The sequence below is a fragment of the Macaca fascicularis genome, chromosome 14, assembly GCF_037993035.2.
Source record: "Macaca fascicularis isolate 582-1 chromosome 14, T2T-MFA8v1.1".
NCBI lineage: Eukaryota > Metazoa > Chordata > Mammalia > Primates > Cercopithecidae > Macaca > Macaca fascicularis.
In genome coordinates this window covers 7146050-7165515 of record NC_088388.1, presented here as the reverse complement: position 1 = coordinate 7165515, position 19466 = coordinate 7146050, and the positions used below count along the sequence as shown (strand labels likewise).

At 42.1% G+C, this 19466-nt stretch overlaps 1 protein-coding gene and 1 pseudogene across 12 annotated transcripts in view; both read left to right on the top strand.

Moving 5' to 3' along the window:
• The window catches only part of KDM2A (lysine demethylase 2A), a 149418-nt gene that overhangs the window by 104019 nt on the left and 25933 nt on the right, over window positions 1-19466 (top strand). For 10 of the 12 annotated variants that reach the window (XR_012423022.1, XR_012423023.1, XM_065527903.2 and 7 more), the window contains 6 exons: window positions 592-698; window positions 1108-1201; window positions 2922-3075; window positions 4471-4586; window positions 12891-13017; window positions 16820-17214. Coding sequence is in view for 10 of the 12 variants with exons in the window: in XM_065527903.2 (XP_065383975.1) it covers window positions 592-698; window positions 1108-1201; window positions 2922-3075; window positions 4471-4586; window positions 12891-13017; window positions 16820-17214 (993 nt within the window). In the remaining 2 variants the exon portion in view is untranslated. The remainder of the gene's footprint in view (window positions 1-591; window positions 699-1107; window positions 1202-2921; window positions 3076-4470; window positions 4587-12890; window positions 13018-16819; window positions 17215-19466) is intronic. The other 2 variants (XM_074013107.1, XM_074013106.1) reach the window with 2 other exon arrangements.
• On the top strand, window positions 6089-6198 carry LOC123568959 (small nucleolar RNA U13; annotated as a pseudogene).

Genomic DNA, 19466 nt, shown 5'->3' with positions numbered 1-19466 from the left:
ATTTCAAGCGTGAGCCATTGTGCCTGGTCTGTCTTAGTTTTATAGATGAGTTCCAGGGCCTTATATAGTCTTGAAAAGACATGACAGACCTGGAGCTTCTTATTCCTAAGCTGGTAGTTTCTGTAGCACATTGTCAATACAAGGCTACAAATCCATACTGGATTTTTTTTTTTAAGCCTAACTTTTGGCATCTTAATTGTTCTAACAATGGTATATATTTTGCTGAGTTTATAGATACCTTCCAGACAATACCTTTTATTGGATTAAAAATAAAACAAATTATATGAGTATTGACATAGAAGAGAGTTCATAGTTATACACTATTGCATCAATAATGATTCTATTTTGACTAGTTCTGTCTTTACTATTATCATTTGATGGAATTATGATCTTTATTCTCATATAACAATTATTTCTAGGATGGTTGCCTAGTAATCCTAAGATTCGCCAACAGATTGTTTTAATTTACTTACAATTAAATTATAGTTTTTTGTTGTGTATTTTAAGAAATTCTGCTTTTCTTGACTTTAAAATTATCTTTGACCCCAACCTTTCCCTTGGAGCCCAAGTGTTTCCTCCTTCTATTTAAAGGTGGATTTCATTGACTGGGTAGACAACATGTGGCCAAGGCACTTGAAGGAAAGCCAGACTGAATCAACAAATGCCATCTTGGAGATGCAGTACCCTAAAGTGCAGAAGTAAGTGAAGCGCCCTGCATCTTCCTCCGCATGCTGTGGGAGACCAAAATAATAGCAAGGATTTGCTTCTCTCTTAAAAGCTTTGCTCTGTATCCTAAATGATTAAAAAGATGAATTATTTAAAGATTAGACTTCACAGTTCCACAAGGAAGAGTGTATATGAGCATACCATAGCACACAACCACATGGTTAAAGGAAAAAAAAAACTTAACATTTTAGTTAATAGGGTAGGAAAAAACCCACCTTTTTCTGATAATGTGATGACTTGAAAATGCATTGCTTTTTCTCCTTCTGGAACTTGATTAGGTGGAAGATAAAGGGAGTATACAAGAGGAGAGTATGGCATTTTGGTGGGGCAGATGTACTTTCTTCCATCGGTACACTAATGCTGCTGCTTTTTTTGGGTCAGGTACTGTCTAATGAGTGTTCGAGGCTGCTATACTGACTTCCATGTGGACTTTGGTGGTACCTCTGTTTGGTATCACATCCATCAAGGGGGAAAGGTATGGTCATAGTTGTGATAGGGGTTGGAATCTGAAGTTGGTTATGACTTTGCTTCAGTTCATGTATGCTTAATATACCCTGGAAATGAATCTGTTAGGGAATTGTCCCCATTCATATCTGGAAAGAATTATAGATTAAGTTCACCTTCTTGGCTAGTGTTCGGTAGAAATTAGTATTCATCTAGTTCACTATCATTATACCATTGGCACAGCACTTAGTAAATCTCAAGAGTCCTGTTTCTAGATTCCTGAATCAGAGTTCTCCAAATAAATAGTGGAAGGGAACACAAATTTTGGATAGATTCACTGTGAAGTCAGCAAATTAAGATCTAAACGAACTTTCCCTCTGTGTAGCCGTTGGTCTGAAATGTGGCCAAAGGAAACCTTTAAGTTCTTTTTGAGGATGTAAATAGGTTATGAAGGATTATCTTTATTCATTCAGTTATATTCCAGTTTGTGAAAATGCTTCTGAATGCTATATGAGAATGGAAATCTAGAATTAATACCCGAGGTTTATAGTATTACACTGTTGTTACTCTTTTTTGTCTTACTTGCAGTGAATGCATTTGTAAGAGAAAAGTAGAACTAGAATGAGAACAGATAATGCCTTATTTAAAACATGAGGTCTTGGCTGGGCACGGTGGCTCACGCCTGTAATTCCAGCACTTTGGGAGGCTGAGGCGGGCGGATCACCTGAGGTCAGGAGCTCGAGACCAGCCTGACCAACATGGAGAAAGCGCGTCTCTACTAAAAATACAAAATGAGCCAGGCGTGGTGGTGCATGCCTGTAATCCCAGCTACTTGGGAGGCTGAGGCAGGAGAATCACTTGAATCCGGGAGGTGGAGGTTGTGGTGAGCTGAGATCGTGCCATTGCACTCTAGCCTGGGCAACAAGAGAGAAACTCTGTCTCAAAAAAAAAAAAAAAGAAACAAACAACAACAACAAAAACATAAGGTCTTTTCCGGGCACAGTGGCTCACACCTGTAATCTAGCACTTTGGGAGGCCAAGGTGGGCGGATCATAAGGTCAGGAGATTGAAAACATCTTGGCCAACATGGTGAAACCCCATCTTTACTAAAAATACAAAAGTTAGCTGGACGTTGTGGTGCATGCCTGTAGTCCCAGCAACTCTGGAGGCTGAGGCAGGAGAATCCTTTGAACCCAGAAGGCAGAGGTTGCAGTGAGCCAAGATCATGCCACTGCACTCTAGCCTGGACTACAAGAGTGAAGCTCCATCTAAAAAAAAAAGTCTTAAGCAGAACAACTGTCTCCAAATCCAAAAGTCATTTTGTTTACTTTAGATCCTTTTAAGCCTTGTTGATCTTAGTTACTATCTTGGACAAAACAACCTGAGCCAGTCTCTTGAAGATACTGTGCCTAATTAACTGTGCTACTTAGGACTCTGGAGGCCAGACAGTCAGAGGTGTTTAAGGGACTGTCTAGGTAATGAGATTAATGTCCCTCTTCTCTCTGAGTCCTGGATGGGTTCCCTAGTCAACCCCCAGGGAAGCCTTAATGCTGTTGGATCAAGTGGAGGATAAGAAAGATCTACTGCTTTGGACCTTCTAAGGTTTACCAAGTAGTCAGGTTCTATAGGCTGGGAAAATTGCTTGCCTTTCTTCTACCTGGTGGTCTTAATTTTGTACCTGTTTATCAGTTGAGGGAGACGACTGGGTCATGTCAATGGCTGTTAACAGACTAAAGTTTTTTAACTCACAGGTCTTCTGGCTCATCCCCCCTACAGCCCACAACCTGGAGCTGTACGAGAATTGGCTGCTGTCAGGGAAACAGGGAGACATCTTTCTGGGTGACCGGGTATCAGATTGTCAGCGCATTGAGCTCAAGCAGGGCTATACCTTCGTCATTCCCTCAGGTAAGCAAAATGGGAACAGTGGGTTATTTAGCCACTTTTTTTCTTAATGAAAAAGAAATTGATGGATAACCACCAAGGATAGTTACGATGCTGGGGTCTGCAGAAAACAACAGTGTTTCTTCCTGTCATGATGGAGTAGATGCTGAGGTTTTATTTTTTTTCTTTTCAGTTTGAAAAGGCAGTGGCTTTCCAGTAAAGTATGTTAAGAATTGCCAGCAGAGGCTTTTCAGATATACACGTTTGGGCTCTGCATTAGCCCTAGTAATTTAGAATCTCTATAGATAGGACCTGTTCTGCAGGTGATACACAATCTATGTTGAAGAGCTGCCTAATATTCTAGGGAATGACTGTGAAGGCTAGAGTGCTCAAGTCAGGGATGTTTTTGATCAAGTCATTAAATCAAAGTAAGTGCTTATAAAGATCACAGATTTTGGAGTCACAGACCTCTATTAGGATTCTGACTATGCATTTACCTGCTAGATACTACGCTTAGAGCAAATAATTAAATCTGTGTCTCATTTTGTTATAAGGAATATAAATGAGAACACATGTAAACCAAGCTTATCCAGCCTACAGGCCACAGGCCTCATGCAGCCCAGGATGGCTTTGACTGTGGTCTAACGTAAATTCATAAACTTTCTTAAAACATGAGATTTTTTTTTTTTTTGCAATTTTTTTCAAGGTCGTCAGCTGTCATTAGTATTAGTATATTTTATTTTATTTATTTACTTATTTTGAGATGGAGTCTCGCTCTATAGGCCCAGGCTGGAGTACAATAGCGCAGTCTCAGCTCACTGCAACCTCTGCCTCCCAGGTCCCAGTTCAAGCAATTCTCCTGCCTCAGCCTCCCAAGTAGCTGGGATTACAGGAGTGCCCCACCATGCCCAGCTAATTTTTGAGTTTTTACTAGAGATGGGGTTTCACCATGTTGGCCAGGCTGGTCTTGAACTCCTCACCTCATGATCCACCCGCCTCGGCCTCCCAGATTGCTGGGATTATAAGCGTGAGCCACCGCGTCTGGCCATGTTAGCATATTTTATGTGTTGCCCAAGCAATTCTCCCAGTGTGGCCCAGGGAAGCCAACAGATTGGACAGCCCTGAATTGTAAACTGTCTTGTACAGAGTCTGGTTTATAGTTGGTGCTCCAGTAAATGTTTATTATGTGCTAAGCATTTGATGTGCATTTTCTCATTTAATGCTCATGAGCAACCATAAGAAGTATTATTTATCCTGGTTTTATACAGGAAATTGAGGCTTTGAGAGATTAACTTGACAAACCACTGAGAAGCAGAATCAGAGTGAAGAGTGTGATCTAGGGGTCTTATACTAGTTCTCTGAGAGAGACTTACTGTAATGTGTATTTTCAGCCACTGCCCTCTGTTCCCTTTCTTCTAGGCTGGATTCATGCTGTGTATACTCCTACAGACACGTTAGTGTTTGGGGGCAATTTTTTGCATAGCTTCAACATCCCTATGCAGTTAAAAATATACAACATTGAAGATCGGACACGGGTAAGTAATCTTATATAACAGTTGGATGTGAAGAGGTTTACTCCAGTTAAGATAGATGTTACAAGAGATTCATTCATGGTTTGTCAAAACTTCCATTTTTCTTTCAGTTAAAATGCAGTGTTGACATTTTGGGAACACACAAAATTTTAAATTTAATGTATTTTTTTTTAAAGGCAGAATCTTGTTCTGTTTTCCCGGCTAGAGTGCAGTGGTGTGATCACGGGTGATTGCAGCCTCAACCTCCCAGGCTCAAGCATCCTTCTGCCTCAGCCTCTCAAGTAGCTGGGACTACGGGCGCACACCACAGCTGACTAATTTTTTATTTTTTTCATAGAGACTTGGTCTTGCTGCGTTTCCCAGGCTAGTCTAGAACTCCTGGTTCAAGCAGTCCTCCAGCCTCAACCTCCCAAAGTGCTGGGATTACAGGTGTGAGCCACTGCAACTGGCCAAATAAAAATTTTAACACAGTTTACATACTCAATTTTGGGGACTCCAATTCTGTGAGGTTTTTGGTATCTTGGATTTTTCTTACTTTTTTTTTTTTTTTTTTTTTTTTTTCCCCTTAATTTTTTAGCCAACACCATTGTGAATGGGAGAAAAGTAACATTTTTTTCTTTTAATTTTTGGGACAGAGTCTCACTCTGTTGCCCATGCTGGTGTGCAATGGCACAGTCATGGCTCACTGCAGCCTCAACCTCCCCGGGCTCAATTGATCCTCCCACCTCAGCCTCCCAGGTAGCTGGGACTACAGGCACACGCCACCACACCCAACTAATTTTTTTTGTATTTTTTGGAGATGGGTTTTTGGCTATGTTGCCCAGGCTTGTCTGGAACTCTTGGGCTCAAGTGATCTGCCCGCTTTGGCCTCCTAAAGTGCTGGGATTACAGGTGTGAGCTACTGCATCCAGCAGTATCTTGGATTTTTATAAGGCCAGACATGGACCTCTGGTAATCTCTTGAGCCATGTGTTTCATTTTTATGCTCACAGAATAATTTGGTATAATGGAGCTTAACTCAAGTTTTAGAACTTTAAATTCATGTATCTTTTTCTACACTGATGACTATACTCAAAGCATCTTACTTTAATTATATAAATGTATATACTATTTTTTCAACTGGGGTTTTAAGAGAGAATTAAGCCCAAAATAAAATAATTTGTATATCTTATTTTCTCAGTTTTTCCCTAGGATGATACACAGCTGATACCATTCTAGAGGCATAGAAAAAAGTTAATTTATTATATACAATGGATACCTCAAGGCAAGAGTTGACAAACTTTTTCTGCAAAGGACCAGATAGTAAATATTTTAGGCTTCATAGTTCATAAAGTATCTGTTGTGACTGTTTAACCCTACCTTGTAGCATGAAATACTTAAACAAATGAGTATGCCTCAAATAACACAACATTTTATTCATAGACACTGAAAGTTGAATTTCACATAACTTTAACATGTCCCAGAATACTCAGGTTTTTTTTCAACCATTAAAAAATGTAAAAAGCGATCCTTTTATAGTTCATGATCATGATGATTAGGTGTTCGTGCACGTACGTGAAAGGTGCCACCCTTGAACCTTGTTACTGTTAACACGTCAGCACATTACCTGTCTGACCCGGAGGAAAAAAAAAAGATAAAAAACACTCTTAGTTCACAGGAATCATAAAAAGAGGCAGCAGGCCAAATCCACTAAGTGTTGTTTGCTGGCTAGCCTCCATCGTAGAGAATGAGGGCTTCTTGTTTAGCAGAATTCTAATTGGTAAGGGCTGAATCATATATGAAAGTATAGATGATACTGGGATTAAACAGCAATTAGAATATTTGGGGGTTGCGATGTTTGTTAAGTTACTCTCAAGTAGCTTAGCAGAATACTAAGCTAGTATGAAGATCAGCAAACGTGGGGAAATGTTAACAGTTGGAGAATTGCAGAGAAGAGCGTAGAAGTATTATGGTACTGCTCTTGGAACCTTTTGGTAGAATTAAAAGTATTAAAAATTTAAAAATAGTAATTAATGAAGAATTCACAACTCTTATGAGGAATGGTTACTGACCTATGTACTGCAATAATAGTAAACCATTATAGTGCCTGTTTTGCAAAATTTATTTTGGTGTAGGAGCTACTTATCACTATATACACCATTGGTATTATTGTTGGAGTTACAGGAATTGCCCTACTAGTAGAATTAAGATAGGAAGCCAGTGCTTCTTCAAGACATTTTATAAAAGTACATTTCTGTTTATTTGTTAAGAGTAACAAAAGTACAGGGCAGGCACAGGGGCTCATGCCTGTAATCCCAACCCTTTGGGAGCCCAAAGTGGGAGGAGTACGTGAAGCAAGGAGTTTGAGACTATCCTGGGCAACAAAGCTGGGTGTGGTGGCACATGCCTGTAATCCTAGCTACTGGAGAGGCTGAGGTGAGAGGATTGCTTGAACCTAGGAGTTCCAGGTTGCAGCGAGCTATGATGGTGCCATTGTACTCCAGCCTGGGTGGAAGAGTGAGACACAGTCTGTTAATTAAAAAAAAAAAAAAAAAAGTCTATTCTAAAGCAGGTAAGTATTCTAAGATAGGGAAAATGTTTCAAAAAAGAAAAAATGTATAATTCCATATTAAAATACTCCCATTTAACTCTCTGTCATTCTTAGAGGTAATTATGTACCCATTTTAAGATTCAGTCTGAAAATTAGTTTTTAGAGTGCGTTCACTTTTTGTGGCCAAAGATGACTCTCATATCTGGGGCTTAACTGGTTCAGTTTCAGGGAAGAAAAGGAAAATATATATTCAGTAACATAAAGTGAGCACCTTATCCCTACATGAAGAGTTTTCTGCATAAAGAGAAGAAAAATAAGAGAAAAAATTTTTTAAAAGGCCGGGCACAGTAGCTCACACCTGTAATCCAGGCACTTTGGGAGGCCGAGGCGGGCGGATCACCTGAGGTCGGAAAGTTGAGACCAGCCTGACCAACATGAAGAAACCCTGTCTCTACTGAAAATACAAAATTAGCCAGGCATGGTGGCACATGCCTGTAATCCCAGCTACTTGGGAGGCTGAGGCAGGAGAATTGTTTGAACCCAGGAGGCGGAGGTTGCAGTGAGCCGAGATTGCACCATTGCACTCCAGCCTGGGCAATAAGAGCGAAACTCTGTCTCAAAAAACAAACAAACAAACAAACAAATAAATAAATAAATAAATGGAAAAAAGAGTCCTACAAACTCTTAACTGGGAAAAACTCATCTTGATTTATCTGATTCCTAAACTTTATCAAAAATTTCAGTGTCTAATCAATTGTTTTTCTATTTTTTCTAAGAATGGCTTATTTAATTTCAAATAAAATCTTTCTGTAGTCCCATAAAATTTCATTGTGTTTCGTATATTTGTACACACAGCATTTTTTTATTGCTTTCCATACCAACTTTTTATGTGAAAATGTCAACCTGGCATTCATTTGATATGTTACTAATCTCTATAAAGTTATAAAAATCTCTATAAAAAGTTAAGAGAATGTATAGGGAATGCTTTACCAAAGAAATACAAAGCATGTTGCAAACAAGACAATGTTCTGGTCACTTTTGCCATACCAATGTAGAAATTTACTATTACTTAAGTGTTGGTAATTATTCTAATAGTGCTTAAAGGCTCAATAATTTTATAATGGGGAGTTTTAAAAATTCTTTCCAAAAAATGCCAACCGAGTCTTAGAAATTGATATGCAGCATAAGTAAAATGTAATGGGGTCAGGTTGGGTATGTGGTATCTCTTGGCTTTAATTAATACAGTCTTACAAAGTTACAAGCAAAAACTCAAAATTTTAATGCCTCTATTTCATATTTTCTTCCTTTTTTCTTTCTTATTTATTTATTTATTTATTTTTGACACAGGGTCTCACTGTGTCGCCCAGGCTGGAGTGCAGTGGCATGATCTCAGCTCATTGCAGCCTCAACCTCCTAGGCTCAAGTGATCCTCCTGCCTCAGCCTCCTAAGTAGCTGAGACCACAGACACACACCACCACACCTGGCTAATTTTTTTATTTTTATTTTTTTGTGGAGATGAGGTTTTACTAAGCTGCCCAGGCTGGTCTCAAACTCCTGAGTTCAAGCAATCCTCCGGCCTCAGGCCCCCAAAGTCTTGGGACCATGGGCGTGAGCCACTATGCCCAGACTCTTCTTTTTTTAAAACTGTCATTATTACTCAGCTTTCAGCTGATTTCCAGAGGGCTTCAGAATTTGGAGTTGTCCTGAACTCCTAATAAAAACCCTTCCAGAAAATGTTGCTACACTTAAAAGGCTAATGGAGAGGCATAGTGTATTATATCTAACTTTGAGGGACCAAGTACCTATTGGTTGTCTCTCTCCTCTGTCTCCCTTAGTCAGAAATAAATTAATTTTACTTTTGTGTAAGAGAGTCATTCTTTTAGTTGTTGAAGTTTTAGCCACATAAGAACCCAGAATCAGGGTCTGGCTACTATGCATTAGAAAACTGATTGGGTCTGACATGAAAAGTACATCTCTCCTGCCTTGCCATGGGGAGAGTGATCTCCTTAGTCCCCACTGATGCCCTGTGGCCTGGTGACAGTTTTTGAAAAGGGACTCCTATCTAGTTCTCCATGATTCAGGAAGACTACCTGATACAGAGTTTGAAAAGGGGTAGGTGAAGTCATTCCTACAATATGGGAGGAGATGGGAACATTCTCAGGAGCTGCATATTCAAAACAATCTTAAAAGTATCATTTGGCTTATCCTTTTGAAATATGACCTCTCTAAAAGAAAGCTGTATGTCCAGGCACGGTGGTTCATGCCTGTAATCCCAAGTACTTTTTGGGAGTTTGAAGTGAAGGATCACTTAATCCCAGGAGTTTGAGACCAGCTGGACAACATAGTGAGACCCTATCCCTACCAAAAATTAACCCCTTTCCAATTTTCCCCAATAATACCAGTGGCACTTGGCAGCTGCAATTTTTATTTTTTATTTTTTTTCTTTGAGACACGGTTTCACTGTTGTTGTCCAAACTGGCATGCAATGGCGTGATCTCAGCTCACTGCAACCTCCACCTCCCAGGTTCAAGCGATTCTCCTGCCCCAGCGTTCCGAGTAGCTGAGATTACAGGCATGTGCCACCACGCTAATTCTTGTATTTTTAGTAGAGATGGGGTTTCACCAGGCTGGTCTCAAACTCGTTTTTTTTTTGTTTGTTTGTTTGTTTGTTTTTGAGACAGAGTCTTGCTCTGTCGCCCAGGCTGGAGTGCAGTGGCGTGATCTCTGCTCACTGCAAGCTCCACCTCCCGGGTTCATGCCATTTTCCTGCCTCAGCCTCCCGAGTAGCAGGCACTATAGGCGCCCACCACCAGGCACGGCTAATTTTCTTGTGTTTTTAATAGAGACGAGATTTCACTGTGTTAGCCAGGATGGTTTCTATCTCCTGACCTCGTGATCTGCCCACCTCAGCCTCCCAAAGTGCTGGGATTATAGGTGTGAGCCACCACGCCCAGCGGCTGCAGCATTTACCCCAGGATAACTTTGTCATGAACTGTCTCACTATTATTTTCGCATCACTCCAGTATACTGACTTTGAAAAAAAAAGATATCAATCTATTTATAGCATTCTGTTTTTAGTAGTGCTATTTCCGCTTACAAAATATAGTTATTCTTGATTGCTGAAAATGTCAGATCCTAGAAAACGTAGCATTCCTGTGCATGATGTTAACATCATTCTTGTCCGGGCATGGTGGCTTACGCCTGTAATCCCAGCACTTTGGGAAGCTGAGGCAGGCAAATCACTGGAGGTCAGGAGTTCAAGACCAGCCTGGCCAACATGGTGAAACCCCATCTCTACTAAAAATACAATTGGCCAGGCGCGCTGGCTCACACCTGTAATCCCAGCATTTTGGGAGGCCAAGGCGGGTGGATCACCTGACGTCTGGAGTTCAAAACCAGTCTGACCAACATGGAGAAAGCGTGTCTCTACTAAAAATACAAAATTAGTCCCGCGTGGTGGCGCATGCCTGTAATCCCAGCTACTCGGGAGGCTGAGGCAGGAAAATCTCTTGAACTCAGAGGTGCAGGTTGCGGTGAGCCAAGATCACGCCATTGGACTACAACCTGGGCAACAAGAGCGAAACTCTAAATAAATATAGCTGGGTGCAGTGGCTCATGCCTGTAATCCCAGCACTTTGGGAGGCCGAGGTGGGTAGATCACCTGAGGTCAGGAGTTCGAGACCAGCCTGGCCAAGATGGTGAAACCACGTCTCTACTAAAAATACAAAAATTAGCTGGGCGTGTTGGTGCACACCAGTAATCCCAGCTACTTGGGAGGCTGAGGCAGGAGAATCGCTTGAACCCAGGAGGTAGAGGTTGCAGTGAGCCGAGATTGCACCATTGCAGTCCAGCCTGGGCAACAAGAGCAAAACTCCATGTCAGAAAATAGTAAAAATAATTAATTAATTTAAAATAACAATTAGCCGGGTGTAGGGGCACACGCCTTTAATCCCAGCTATTCAGGAGTCTGAGGCAGGAGAATCGCTTGAACCCAAATAATAATAATATATCATTCATGAACAGTTTTTGGCCAAAGATTCATTTGATGGATCTGATTTTTCTGAAATAGACAATCCTGATGATTCAGACTATCCTGCTGTTTTGTTTAGAAATAACTCCAAGGACAGTTTTTATATTTTATTCTCACCTTGAAAATCAGATTTCCTTCAGCATCAAAAAGCATGTTTATGTAAAATTACATGAGCGCTGGCCGCGAGCTGCTCTTTTATTTTCTAAAAGGGAAATGGGTTAATAAATTAGCCAGGTGTGGTGGCACACACCTGTAATCTCAGCTACTGGGGAGGCTTTGGTGGGGGGATGATAGCCTGGGTGAAAGAGCAAGACCCTGCCTCTAAAAATAAAAGTTTAAAAAATGGTTTTTAAAAAAGGCAACAAAATATATTTAGGATAGTCCCCATCATTGGTCTTCCTCACTGATTAATCTGTGCTGATTTGTCCTTTCCTGGACTGTGATATATCTGAAGAGTACTTTTTAAAATTAGTATCCAGCTGAAATAATAATGAAAATGCTCTTTTGGGGAGAATGGAAAGAAAATTAAGATAGTGATTGATTAGGTCGTATGGAACGTTAATCTGGTTTGTGGACATACCATTTTGGCAGACTACAAAGTTTGAGGCAGGCAAACTGAGCATCAGTAGTGGGGAAAATACCCAACTTGGTGCCCTAGACTAGACACGGTCTGAGAGTGAGTCTCTCGTCAAACTTTAGTGTATGTAATTACATAATATTAACATGTCACTTCATCTCATGTCCTGTTTTTCCATGAGATTCTTTGTTCCATGGCCTTCTGATTCAGGGGCAAACATAGTAAACAAGAGTACTTTGCATACCTTTTTCTCAAGTATTTTGTGTCTTACTCTTACATTTTACTCTGTCCCAAAACCCAAACATTCATTTTGATGCCTTCCCACTTAAGACAGTTTCTTGGTGGTTCTAAATGGTCTTCCTCAAGTACCGTTTTTGGGGGTGTTTTTTTTTGTTTTAGTTTTGTTGAAGACAGAGTCTCACTCTGTAGCCTAGACTGGAGTGCAGAGGCATGATCTCAGCTCCCTGCAACCTCCGCCTCCCAGGTTCTCATTCCTCAGCCTTCTGAGTAGCTGGGATTACAAGGTGTGCACCACCACACCTGGCTGATTTTTGTATTTTTAGTAGAGGCAGGGTTTCACCATGTTGGTCAGGCTGGTCATGAACTCCTGACCTCAAGTGATCCACCCATCTGGGCCTCCTAAGTACCCTTTATCTTTAGTGATTATTTCTCAAGACCAACATTTTCTTTTTTTTTTTTTTTTTTTTTTTTTTTGAGACGGAGTCTCGCTCTGTCGCCCAGGCTGGAGTGCAGTGGCGAGATCTCGGCTCACTGCAAGCTCCGCCTCCCGGGTTCCTGCCATTCTCCTGCCTCCGCCTCCCGAGTAGCTGGGACTACAGGCGCCGCCACCACGCCCGGCTAATTTTTTTGTATTTTTAGTGGAGACGGGGTTTCATTGTGTTAGCCAGGATGGTCTCGATCTCCTGACCTCGTGATCCGCCCGTCTCGGCCTCCCAAAGTGCTGGGATTACAGGCTTGAGCCACCGCGCCCGGCCAAGACCAGCATTTTCTAAGTTGATGGTTTTACTTAAGTTTTTGCTTCAGATGCCAAGCTGGGTTTGCAGGTTGACTGGTGAGAGTATTTCCTGGGTTAATGATTGCAGTGATTCCGTTTGTTTTACTCTCTTTTCTTGAAAATGGTCATCTTTTCTCTATTATATTCCTCTGTAGGTTCCAAATAAGTTTCGCTATCCATTCTACTATGAGATGTGTTGGTATGTGTTGGAGCGCTATGTGTACTGCATAACCAACCGTTCCCACCTAACCAAGGAATTTCAGAAAGAGTCCCTCAGCATGGGTAAGTATTCTGTCTATAGGAACTTTGAAGACACCACTTAGGACTGAGGGTGAGGCCCAAAATACTCAGTAGGCTGTCACTCAATATGTTCTTGGTTTTTTAATTCATCTACTTGGAAGTACCAAATTCATTCATTGGAATTGAATACCAGTTACCGGTTACCTACCCAGATGTGAGTTAATGGCCAAATGAAATACTCTGGATCTGGTCTTTGTCTGAGTTGCTATTAGCTCCTCAAGGGTGATCAAGTGGGACATGCTGGTTCACGCCTGTAATCCTAGCACTTTGGGAGGCCAAGGTGGGCAAATGGCTTGAGCGCAGGAGTTCTAGACCAGCCTGGGCAACATGGTGAAACCCCATCTCTACAGAAACTACAGAAAATTGGCCAGGCATGGTGGCTTGAGTCCCAGCTGCTCAGGAGGCTGAGGTGGGAGGATCCGCTGGAGCCCAGGAGGTCGAGGCTGCTATGAACCGAGATCATGCCACTGTACTCCAGAACCTGGGCGACAGAGTGAGACCCTGTCACGAAAAAAAAAAAAAAAGAAAGATGATCAGTTGTCTAATATGCTTTTTTGTTTTTGTTTTTGTTTTAGAGACAGGGCCTTACCCTGTCATCCAAGTTGAATTGCAGTGGCATGATCATAGCTCACCGTAACCTCAAACTCCTGGGCTCAAGCAGTCCCCCTCCTGAGTAGCTAGGATTACAAGCACACACCACTACGCCCAGCTAATTCTTACTTTCTGTAGAGATGAGATTTTGCTGTGTTGCCCAGGCTGGTCTCAAACTCCTGGCCTCAAGCTGTCCTCCTGCCTCCACCTCCCAAAGCATTGGGATTACAGGTGTGAGCCACCACACCTGGCCTGGTTGTCTAATGTGTTTTATTGTATAAAGAATGGTCTTTAGGCCGGGTGCGGTGGCTCAAGCCTGTAATCCCAGCACTTTGGGAGGCCGAGACGGGCGGATCACGAGGTCAGGAGATCGAGACCATCCTGGGTAACACAGTGAAACCCCGTCTCTACTAAAAATACAAAAACTTAGCCGGGCGAGGTGGCAGGCGCCTGTAGTCCCAGCTACTCGGGAGGCTGAGGCAGGAGAATGGCGTAAACCCGGGAGGCGGAGCTTGCAGTGAGCTGAGATCCAGCCACTGCACTCCAGCCTGGGTGACAGAGCTAGACTCCTTCTCAAAAAAAAAAAAAAAAAAGAATGGTCTTTGGCACAATAAAAACTAGGACTACATCATCAAAATAACCTGTTATATTCTAGGCACTATACTAAGCAGTTTACATTTATTAAATTCTTATTATTACCTGAGAGGTAGGTATTATTAGCCTCATTTTACAAATGAGAACATTAAGGTTCTCTTAAAGTTAGTAAGTGGCAAAGCCACAGCTTTTAGAGTCTGACCAGCCTGGTTCAGCTTCACAGCTTAAACTACGTTGGTCAGACTCTACAGTTTATGCTCTTAATCCCTGTGCTTTCAGGTTACCCCAACATCTATCAGAGAAATATTTTAATTAGATGACAGTGTAGTTTCACTATACATTTTTAGACTCCTTCTATGTCTGAAATTGGTAAGGACTCAACACCATAATATCCTGGGATCACATGTTCTTACGCAATCTTTAATCCAAGCAAGATACTTTTTGCTTTAGCATTTTACTTTTACTGCATAATTTTACTCATGGTTGTATTCTCAGTTGAAAATAAAAAATGGGCCGGGCGCGGTGGCTCACACCTGTAATCCCAGCACTTTGGAAGGCCAAGGCGGACAGATCACGAGGTCAGGAGTTCGAGACCAGCCAGGCCAACATGGTGAAACCTGTCTCTACTAAAAAATACAAAAATTAACTGGGCGTGGTGTCACATGCTTGTAGTCCCAGGTACTCGGGAGGCTGTGGCAGGAGAATCGCTTGAACCCAGGAGGCGGAGGTTGCAGTGAGCCGAGATCGTGCATGTGCATTCCAGCCTGGGTGACAGAGTGAGACTCCGTCTCAAAATAAATAAATAAATAAGAAAATAAAAAATGTTCACTCAATATATGAAAGCAGGATACAGAATTGTATAAACAGCATGATCTTAATCTTGTTTTTTTTTTTTTTTTTTTTTTTTGAGACGGAGTCTCGCTCTGTCGCCCAGGCTGGAGTGCAGTGGCGCGATCTCGGCTCACTGCAAGCTCCGCCTCCCGGGTTCACGCCATTCTCCTGCCTCAGCCTCCCGAGTAGCTGGGACTACAGGCGCCCACAACCGCGCCCGGCTAATTTTTTGTATTTTTAGTAGAAACAGGGTTTCACCGTGGTCTCGATCTCCTGACCTTGTGATCCACCCGCCTCGGCCTCCCAAAGTGCTGGGATTACAGGCGTGAGCCACCGCGCCCGGCCTTAATCTTGTTTAAAAATAAATCTAATAGAGCTAGGCACTGTGGTGTGCACCTGTAGTCCCAGCTATTTGGGAGGCTGAGGCAGGAGGATCACTTGAGTCCAAGAGTTCAAGACCAGCTTAGGCAACATAGTGACACCCCTATCTCAAAAAGTAACCAACAAAACACATACAGACCAGGCATGGTGGCTCATGCCTGTAATCTCAGCACTTTAGGAAACCAAGGTGGAAGGCGCACCTAACCCCAGGAGGTTGAGACGAGCCTGGGCAACATGACCAGAACCTGTCTCTACAAAAATTTAAAAAATTAGCTGAGCGTGGTGGCGCATGTCTGTGGTCCCAGCTCTTTGGGAGGCTAATGTGGGAGGATTGCTTGAGCCCAGGAAGTTGAGGTTGCAGTGAGCCATGATTGCATCGCTGCACTCCAGCCTGGGCAACAGAGTGAGACCCTGTCTCCAAACAAACAAACCACAACATTAAAAAAAAAAAAAAAAAAAAAAAAAAACCCACATCTAATAATACACATCCGTTAAAACATGGAAAGAAAATATATTGTACTGTTCAGTTGTTATCGTAGGGTGGAGGGATAAGGAATGACTTATTTACTGCTTTGCATCTTCTTGTATTTTCTAAATTATAATAGAAAAGACCAGTGAACATTATCACTGTGTTTTGACTATCAAAATCTTCCTTTTCAAAAATAGTCACTTTGTTTTGTTATTTATGTTGTTAGGATTTCAACTCCAAAGTTTAATTTTAAGACCAAAACTTTAGACCCCAAAAAAAAGTTTGATTTTTTTTGTTGTTTTGTTTGTTTGTTTGTTTGTTTGTTTGTTTGTTTGAGACAGGGTCTCACTCTCTTGCCCAGGCTGGAGTGCAGTAGTATGATCACAGCTCACTGCAGCCTCAACTTCCCAGGCTCAAGCAGTCTTCCCACCTCACCCTCCCTAGTATCTGGGACCACAGGCTTGCATCACTATATGCAGCTAATTTTTTTAATGTAGAGATGGGGTCTCATTATGTTGCCCAGACTAAAACTATTTTTTAAAGATATGTGCTTCTTACTGTCTTCTCTTTTAAAAGGTAATGAAATTATAATCCCAGATTCAAGCTTTAACTTTAACTTACAACCACTTTGATAAGTAACTGATTTCTAGTACACAGTTCAAAGACTAGGTCCTACCCAAACTTTAAAAAATCCAGTTGACTGTTACCTAGATGTCCTCCTAGGTCAGGATCCTGTTTTTACCTGTAACTGTGATTTTCAACAGTGGACAAATGGGTTGGCATAAAGATAGACCATTTTTTTAAATGTGGTGATTTTGTCATTTATAGCCTCAAGGCCTCTGTCATGCCACCTATTTCTCTTGCTGATCACATGGCAAAGTGAAATGTTCTTACTGCATTTTTTCTTCATATTGGTAGATTTGGAGTTAAATGGGTTGGAGTCTGGGAATGCGGATGAGGAAGCAGTGGATCGAGAACCCCGACGCTTGAGCAGCAGGCGTTCTGTCCTCACTAGTCCTGTCGCGAATGGGGTCAACCTGGATTATGATGGACTGGGCAAAACCTGCCGAAGTCTTCCAAGTCTGAAGAAAACTTTGTCTGGGGACTCATCTTCTGACTCTAGCCGGGGATCCCACAATGGACAAGTGTGGGATCCCCAGTGTGCTCCCCGAAAGGACAGGCAAGTGCATCTGACCCATTTTGAGCTTGAAGGCCTTCGCTGCCTTGTAGATAAGTTGGAGTCTCTGCCACTGCACAAGAAATGTGTCCCCACAGGGATAGAAGATGAAGATGCTCTCATTGCTGATGTAAAGGTAAGGATTTGATGTGTTTTATGACAACTACTGATCCAGCTATGGCAGTCAGTTTCCAGATTCAGTGGGAGAAAGTATAGGAATTTTGGATGATCTCTGGTACAGTCAGAGAGAAGTTAATATGCCTATGTGTTTGTTATTGCTGCTCAATGTTTTCATTCCTAGAATGAGGTTATGTCCCTGTTTTGAAAATACTAACATTTGTGTGTTCATTGAAGACTTAAATTTAGTCTTAAACATAGGTTTCAGGCCGACCCCAAAAATAAAGGTGACCCTAAGAAAATATTTAAGAAATGTTACATTAAACTTAAGTTACCTTGAGATAAAAAGCAGGACAAAAGTGACTGATAGGAATCTCATTCTAAGCAGATTGAGAGAAATGAAATTGTTCTATGCTGGGTTAACGTTGAGTAGCTTTAGCATCTTTTTTTTTTTTTTTTTTTTTTTTTTTTTGAGACGGAGTCTTGCTCTGTCACCCAGGCTGGAGTGCAGTGGCCGGATCTCAGCTCACTGCAAGCTCCGCCTCCCGGGTTTACGCCATTCTCCTGCCTCAGCCTCCCGAGTAGCTGGGACTACAGGCGCCCGCCACCGCGCCCAGCTAGTTTTTTTGTATTTTTAGTAGAGACGGGGTTTCACCGTGTTAGCCAGGATGGTCTCGATCTCCTGACCTCGTGATCCGCCCGCCTCGGCCTCCCAAAGTGCTGGGATTACAGGCTTGAGCCACCGCGCCCGGCAGCTTTAGCATCTTTAGATTCACATTTATTTAGCATCAAGACAAATCCATTGGGAAAAGCATCATTTTAAAATAATTCATCCCAGGGCCGGGTGCGGTGGCTCATACCTGTAATCCCAGCACTTTGGGAGGCCGAGGCAGGTGGATCACAAGGTCGGGGGTTCAAGATCAGCCTGGCCAAGATGGTAAAACCCCATCTCTACTAAAAATACAAAAACTAGCCAGGCATGGTGGTAGGCGCCTGTAATCCCAGCTACTTGGGAGGCTGAGGCAGGAGAATCGCTTGAATCCGGCTTGGGTGGAGGTTGCAGTGAGCCGACAGAATGAGACTCCATCTCAAATTAAAAAGAAAAAAAAACAATTAGCTCGGCGTGGTGGCGGGTGCGTGTAATCCCAGCTACCGGGGAGGCTGAGGCAGAATCTCTTCAACTCTGAAGGTGGAGGTTTCTGTGAGCCGAGATCACATCATTGCACTCCAGCCTGGGCAACAAGAGCAAAACTCAGTCTCAAAAAAAAAAAAAAAAAAAAACCTTAAAGAGAATAATTTTGTGACCTCAGTGAAAATGGACTACATGTCTCATAGTAGGTCTTTTCCATCCTTGATTCCTCATTCAGGTTTTCTGTGGCCACCACATAACCAGATGAGGTGCTCCTCAGCTTCTCCTGACCACCTCAGGAAAGAATTCCAAAGACTAGGATAGGACTTCATCTTTTATTCTTTTTAAAATCATTCTAATTAGATCTTATATTGTTTATGTGTCAGTGAAAAGGTAAAAAAATAACAGAGGCCTAAAAGGGGCGAAAACCTGATAAAGTTGGTCCTCCTTAGTAGTGATAGAAACTGGACAGTTGGTGTTGTAGTTTGGTTTTATAATGTTTGCTATAAGAAGAGGCAGTTGATACCATCATGGCTTTTATTTATGGGAGGAAATTACAACGTTCCAGGTAGGTGTGGTCCTACTTCTATAATGATTCATGTGTGCAACAAAACAAATTTAGCCATACTTTCCCAGACTCACTTCATACCCTTAAATGGACAAAGGACATTCAGATTCTTCATTTCCATTGTGGTAAGACTTATATTCCATTATGGATGCATGTGGGAAACTTTAAATTGTGACTTTTTTTTTTTCTTTTGGAGACAGAGTTTTGCTCTTGTCGCCCAGACTGGAGTGCAATGGCGTGATCTCGGCTCACTGCAGCCTCCACCTCCTGGGTTCAAGCAATTCTCCTGCCTCAGCCTCCTGAGTAGCTGGGACTACAGGAGCGTGCCACCACGGTGGCCCAACTAATTTTTATATTATTAGTAGAGATGAGGTTTCACCATGTTGGTCAGGCTGATCTCAAATTCCTGACCTCAGGCGATCCACTCGGCTCAGCCTCCGAAAGTGCTGGGATTACAGGCGTGAGCCACCATGCCTGGCCTAAATTGTGACCTTTGAGACTTTTAACTTGCATAATTGTTAGGGACCCTAAGAAAAAAGACTTACAAGGTTGCACCTCTAACAGTCTTTTGGCC